The 7027-nt window shown below is 36.3% G+C and overlaps 1 protein-coding gene across 1 annotated transcript in view; it reads left to right on the forward strand.

Moving 5' to 3' along the window:
- Positions 1-4653, forward strand: part of carhsp1 (calcium regulated heat stable protein 1) — a 91954-nt gene extending 87301 nt beyond the window's left edge. Inside the window, exon 4 of the mRNA XM_041205928.1 lies at positions 1855-4653. Coding sequence (XP_041061862.1) covers positions 1855-2017 — 163 coding nt within the window. The 3' untranslated portion in view covers positions 2018-4653. The remainder of the gene's footprint in view (positions 1-1854) is intronic.
- The last annotated feature ends 2374 nt before the right edge of the window (positions 4654-7027 follow it).

The following is a 7027-nucleotide window of genomic DNA, read 5'->3' on the forward strand; positions in this document are numbered from 1 at the left end:
GGGACTTCTGGAGGAGGCCAAGGTGGATCATCTACTTGGCAGTTCTGGCTGAAGATTGTAGCAAATGCTTCAGTGTTATCTTTTGCACTGATGTGCTTGGCTCCCACATCATTGAGGATGGGGATATTTGTGGAACCTCCTCCTCCAGTGAGTCACCCTGCAGGATGACTTTGATGCACCCTATTTGGCATCAAGCTTGCATGGTCAGCAAATTAACAATGTGCCGATAAGGCTAATCTTCTAGCCTCTTGTTCCTTTTACATTTGGTACTCGTATGAATTGTCCTGATGAGTGCAAGATGAAAAGCTTTGACAAAAAACGTCTCTCTTTTTTTCAGTGACACTCAAGTTCTGTACTACCAAATGACTTTCTGAAGGACCTTGGGGAGTTTTTCTATGTTAGTGATGATACGTTTTTAGCAATGTTTTAAGATTTGTTTTTTGTCTATTTTCTGAACTAAGTGGACAACCTATTTTATAAAGCATCATTAAATTAAAAAAATTACATCAGTAGTCTGCTGACTTCATTACTATGAGCGGGAGAGTTGCCAGTAACTTAAGGAGAACACAATGAGTTGGATATTTTCTCTTTAAATACCTCCGTTTCCCTTTCCTCCTCCAAGATCCTTTTTTAAATTATTCTTTTCACAGGACACGGGCATCGCTGTTTAGGCCAGCGTTTTTATTGTCCCTCCTTAAAACTCACCTTTTCGACCAAGTTGTAGTTATAAAGTCTATCTTATGAGTGTTCATGGTGTATTCTGTTTTACTATTTGATAGTACTGTGATGAGGCAGCTGGGTTTACCAGTGTGAGGAGGTTCTTTGGTTTGGCATTACACGAAGGGGAAAAGCGAGAGCTTTGCAAGTACTGGAGGTTGAATGCGGGTTTTAGCTCACTAGTGGAGTCCTGAATTATTGGCCACTCTCTGGAAATAATGTACCTTTTGTTTAAAGGTTTTGAGCACTTTTTTTCAATTTAGTTTCTGTCTCTCATTTCCTGGAATAACATGGAAAGGATTACCTGTTCTTGTGCAGTTACACCAATCCTGCTATAGTTAAGAGCAGCCCGTGAACGATCTGTACCCTCCTCGAAAGTGTGGTGTCAGCTCATTTGAATACTTTTGTAGCCCATTTCTCATGACTTGCAAGCAGGGCTGGGGGGCTGTATTCTAAGGTACCAGGTGGATGTTTTTCTTGAAGGTTGGAGAGAGGGACAGGAGATGGTGATGGGGAGATGGAGGGTAAAGGAAGAGCCTGCCAGTGGTATTCTTTTTTCTTTGCCTGGGTCACTTCTTGTTGGTCAAATGCACTGGATTGGAGCAGTAAAGGGGCCTCCACATCGATGGATGCATGTACCATCATATTAGTGGCCTTTATATGTTGACTGGTTTTCAAATATTTTCATCTTGGTCACACAAAAAGAATGTGTGTTTCAAAATTTGAAACTCATGGAGTTCCTGTTTCATTACAACCTGTTTACCTCTGTATTGCTAAATGCACAAGAGTTCAGATAGGGGCTTCTGCTGTAAAATTGTTGCTGTCTATGTAAATGGATATAGGCATAAAGAAGTGCAAGTTTACTGATTATATTACTGACATTTTGTGGATAATTTTGGAAGTCAGGTACTGAGCCACTGCCTTGTGAATATGAAAATAGTACCAGACCTCCTTTGTGAAGATACATATCTTTATGCACATAAATGTGAATTATTGCTTTATTCAAATAATCATTTGTCTCTTTGAGTAATGGAGGCTTCTATCCAGACCTGACTTTCATGATTGTACGCAGTAAATACATAAGTCGAATACATGGGCAACTCTTGGCTAAATATGTCCTTTTTTTTTTTATACCAGTATCGAAGGAGAATATGTTCCAATGGAGGGGGATGAGGTCTCTTACAAGGTCTGTTCCATTCCTCCCAAAAATGAGAAGAAACAGGCTGTCGAAGTGGTCATCACCCACCAAGCACCAGGAACAAAGCACGAAACATGGTCTGGACATGTCAGCTTACAATAATGACCAGTTATCCTACCCTACTATCTAGATTGGGAGTTTAAGTGTGAGCAAATATCAGAGTTAATTGTTTGAATATTAAGCATTCTAACTGACTGCTTGCAGGATTAAAAACATCTTTTAAAAGGTGTAGTGTTTTAAACATCTAAAGAATTATTAATTAAACAGCAATTGGTTATTAGTTTCAATATCACTCATTCCTTAATAGAAAATATGGAAGATATCTGAGCCAGTGAATGTACATGTGGAACTTTGTATCAGGGAATCATGCTTTACATGTATCTCCTCCCTATCTCAAGAATGTGCATAAAATAGTTATGTCACTCTAACAACTATATTAAAAATTGCACTTTTTTATAAAGCAGCCTTGAAATGGAACTTTATTTTAAACTGCACTGCCCTACAAACCATTAATTGAGTTTGCCTTAGTTTCATTGAATCTCTTTCACAGGAAATCACGTTCGTGATTTCATCAGTTTAATCATTTTAAACAGTATTTTCGCTTGAATGTTTTCTGCTTACCTCTCTTCTGGTCTGCATGATCCATTGCTTAAGAGCTGGTGACTATGCCTCTACCAAATCCCCTCCACACTAGCCAGCAGGAGGTGAAAGCTCATGACAGAATTCTAGTATTCTCCCCCAATATCTCACCACCACCGCCCCCCCCAACCATGCAATATGTGTCTTAATTCAATGGAGTAGGTGATCATGTTTCATCACTCTGTAGCCTGGAGCGTCATCTCCCATTGTGTGCAGTAGTTAGAATCTCTGTGAGGTTACAATAAATGCAGTGTTTTGACAATATTGATTCAGCATTGCTAATTTCTGGCTGTCAGGGATCCAGTGATTGATCAGTACAATTGTAAATGTCACACACTTGTGAAATCTTAATCTTGTTAACAACTTTTTGAATGGATTAACCAGTAATTTGACTTTGTTTCCTTTGATTTAAAGAAAGCTTATCACTTTTTTTCTTACTGTAACCTTATTGTGCATTGGCTGATTGGGAACACAGATATGACCGAGTTATCAACTTTATATAGTGTCATAGTGGCTGTTAACTGCCATAAAACCTGTATATAAATGCCATCTGAGGCTCTTAAGTATAAATACACACCCAGGGTATTTGCAGCGTATTGATCTTTAAAGAAACTGCTGCATGTGCATCAATATACTTTCTTGCTGCTGACATTTTTTCTTCGGGCAAGCACATAGAATATTACTTGTTGGGCAACTTTTTAAAAACAAATCTAAAATTGGATGAGCAACAATGGCAAAAGTAGCTTTAAAGAATGACAAACTCTTTTGCCCAAACCACTTCATAAAAATTTATTAAAATAAATAAGCAGTGTGGGCTCTTGCAAACCTGTGATTAAAGTTGTACTTTTTAAGAGTTATAATTTTGTTGCAATCTTTGTGTTGATGGGCATTCTTTTAAATCTACACATTACATCAAGATAATAAATCGAGCAAACCAAGCTAAATTCAGTGCGATGATTCACAAAGGAATATGGAGGTGGGGTAATTATAGCTGGGTGTCGGTCTGAAACAGGAAATATTGGTTCCACCTATATTCATATCAATTCAATTCACAATGGAAACGGATTATTTATATTTGTCCTGTTGATAATGAGGCATTCCTTGTCAAACTTGCCTTTATTTTCCCATCCTAAGTAACCAAGAGCTAAACTGCATAATGGAACATTAAAAAGTACTTAATTTTGGGATTTATATTTAAAATTTGTATTAGTAAGAGTTTTTTGCTTTGTAGTCTTAAGATAACCTATTAAGAATTTGCCCACAAATAATGCTGTCATACTATGGAAACGTATTTGAATAAAAGAAATTGCCATTTATTTTTTAACCATTAAGCAATTTTTCTATCTGACAATGTCTACTTGCGGATGGGGATTAAAAGTAGGTTTCAACAAACTCTGCCTGGTTTGAATTCTCTGCTGTGCTAAGAGTTAAGGGTTCTGGCAGAGTGATGTGGGAATAGATTTGTGATTTCATCTGCAAGTCTCCTCTCTTACTTTTGTTTTAAACTGCTGTAAGTCAATGTTATAGGCAGAAAGCTCTCATTCATAGGTTGCAGGCAATGAAAATTTGACTCTGCGTGCTGATTTAAGACCCGGTGGGGGGGTGTGGGGGGCATTGCTGATACTGCAAAAAGTCAGGATCTTGGTTGCATGGAAGCCTGCTGCATTTTTATTGGAGAGTGCCAGTGAAGGCAGGAAAGTTGCACCTGTCATCAATAACATTTGATGTAAAAGAGCCTAATTATATTGCTGTGTCACTCTCAATTCTTTTGCTCCTGTGAAGGATATTTTAATCCAGGTATTCTTCAGTGCCTTGGTCTCCGATAACACTATTTTAATAATGCAGCAGGAGCAGTATCCGTTTTATTCCATGTCAAATTTCAGTCATTGGTTTATACTTACAGATATGAATATTGTATTGATGTATTTTATCATGCATTCTACAACTGCAATCATTACATTTAAACTATACTATTGAAATTTATTTTGAGTGAACTTTGAGGATCAATGTGCCTTTTAGTATTTATGTGTTACCTGCAATCCATGTATTTCTGGGGAAAAATACAGCTCAAAAATGTTTAAATAAATTACAGAACTTCATTCACCCTTGCAGTGTTTTGATGACCAGCCTTTGAATCATAAACATAGGTGTAACTTAGAAAAAGTACTAGGAAATTTTGCAAAAAAAGGACATTTATTTTGTATGAGATTTAATTTGTTTTTCAATAGTTATCAGCTTAATATTTTTTGAATGACATGTATCCTTTTCGAGCACCAACAATATCTGATGGTAAAGGACAAAAAACAGTCGAAGTGGTAGTTCAAAATTATATTTAGACAAGAAGAATCATTCCTGTACCTGGAAGGGTGGTTTTAAATTCCATTGAGCAGACAAATTTGTCTTTCATTGAAGATTTTTCAAGAGTACACAAGGACTAGATATTTTAAGAGTTTACCAAAGACAATTGATTTTACAACATGTTGAGCTTTGGGAGTTACACTATGCAAATATTAGTTAAATTAAAATAGGGCCGAATACTTAACATTTATGTGATTCATTTGTAATACTAATATTTATACACCATAATCTTAGGGTCCTATTACATGAAGGTGTGTATTATAATGGTTTTCCCATTATTATTGATTCAATGATTGGGGAAAGATGCAAGATGTTTCCTTAAGAAAATTTGAACGGCAGAACTCCCCCTAATTTGAACTGCTGGAACAGTTTTATTTAAATGTTCGCCTTAGTTGAAATTGCTCTTCAGTAGGCTTTTCTCTCCAGGGCAAATGTTGTTTCAATCTGAATTTTGTATCATATGTAAGTGAAAAATAAAGAGCTGCTGTTCTGAAACTTATGGAAGTTAGGGATAATGTTGGGCACAAATGTACACAGTTCATCTTTTCAGAATGTTTCACAGTATTGGAATTCTTTAATAGTGTAACTGGATCAAATTTTATATCAATATGTTGATATTTTCAAACCTCAGTTCTTAATGCCCAGATAACTGTGCAGAACTGATCGACATTCTCTTTCAATGTGGTATGCACCAATGCTTTTACTGGGTGGTGGTCATCAGCTCCAAATAAAGGGCACCTGTCTCTGGTGTATCTCCTGCAATAGGGCTTCCAGTTTAAAAGGTTCTTCTGCCTCCGATGCACCATTCTGAATCATTTACTCCACTTTTCTGTTGACCACCACAACTTTCCTTCTAAAGGGTAGCTTCAACCCTTCAAGAGCTGCTCACTTTTCCACATGTTTCTATGTTCCCTTCAGCATCTGGCTAAGCCCTTTGGGCAAGGTTTTCCTGTAGCTGTAGCCTGTTGAAACCATGGATTTGAATTGAAAAATTGTTGGGATAGGTAGGTGGAGCCGTGCTATCTCAACCCCAGTTTCCAAATATTGGAAAAATGGGTATACAGAATTAAGTGCATCAATGCAAACTATTTTATCTTTTTTTGCTGCCGAACTGTGGGATCTTCAAAGGCAAAAGAAAATGTGACCCAGAGAGCAACTGCATACAGTCTTAATTTTTACACCAAAGGCTCAGTTGATACTACTGCTTCCTTTCCCAGGTTGCAGGAGGCTCCTTAATAAAATACAGAGAGAAATAAACAGACAATAAAAGGCTGGCGTGGGTGCCACTTCCCCCATTACCTGGTGGATTCTTTTGAGAGCAGGCGTTAGGTGAGCTGGGCGGATGTGTTTTAGTTGAAAGTAAGTCCTGCGAAAATATTACCCGTGTAAAAGTTGACTCCTTAACTTTTTACTTGAAAAATGGTTCTTTAAAATTCAACATTTACACAAGTATAAATAGTAGTAAAACAGAACTATACATCAAAAAAATGGCCTAAAACGATTAAACCATCTAATAAAAAAAATTACATCTGGTTCAATTTATCCATTATAAGTATAACCAGTACTAAGCAGCAAACTGAGACTTGATAACAGTTTATTTATATTCATAATTTATTTCTAACTAGTTCTGTAACTTCTTAAAAAGTCTTAATTTTGTGACTTCTGGATTCACAATCATTCCTCAGTTTCTGCTTTCCTTATAAACACAATCAAGTCTCCCACCCTGAATGAAAACTGGATACCAACTATTTATATTTTAAAGAATGCAAGCTCCTAGGTGTGAATTAGGGCTTGGTTATTTAAGACAATGTTGCACTTCTCAAAGTAAAATAGAACTAGTAGACAAATTGTAAGAGCAATTCTATAAATTGGTTATTTTAGAACATTTAAATTAAGCCTACAGAACCAGGCAGAAGATTTTTTTCTTTAATCATTAATCTTTTTAATTCAAATGCATTAGACTAAACATGATAATGTATTATTAAAATAAATTAGATGAAATTATGAACTTGAGGATCTGAGTGCATTAACATTCTTTACAACATTCAATTAGCAAATACTTAATATCTATTTTGGTTACTCATAAAACATTGCATCAGATCCAACTAAGTTATT

This window comes from Carcharodon carcharias, chromosome 15 (assembly GCF_017639515.1).
Source record: "Carcharodon carcharias isolate sCarCar2 chromosome 15, sCarCar2.pri, whole genome shotgun sequence".
Taxonomy (NCBI): domain Eukaryota; kingdom Metazoa; phylum Chordata; class Chondrichthyes; order Lamniformes; family Lamnidae; genus Carcharodon; species Carcharodon carcharias.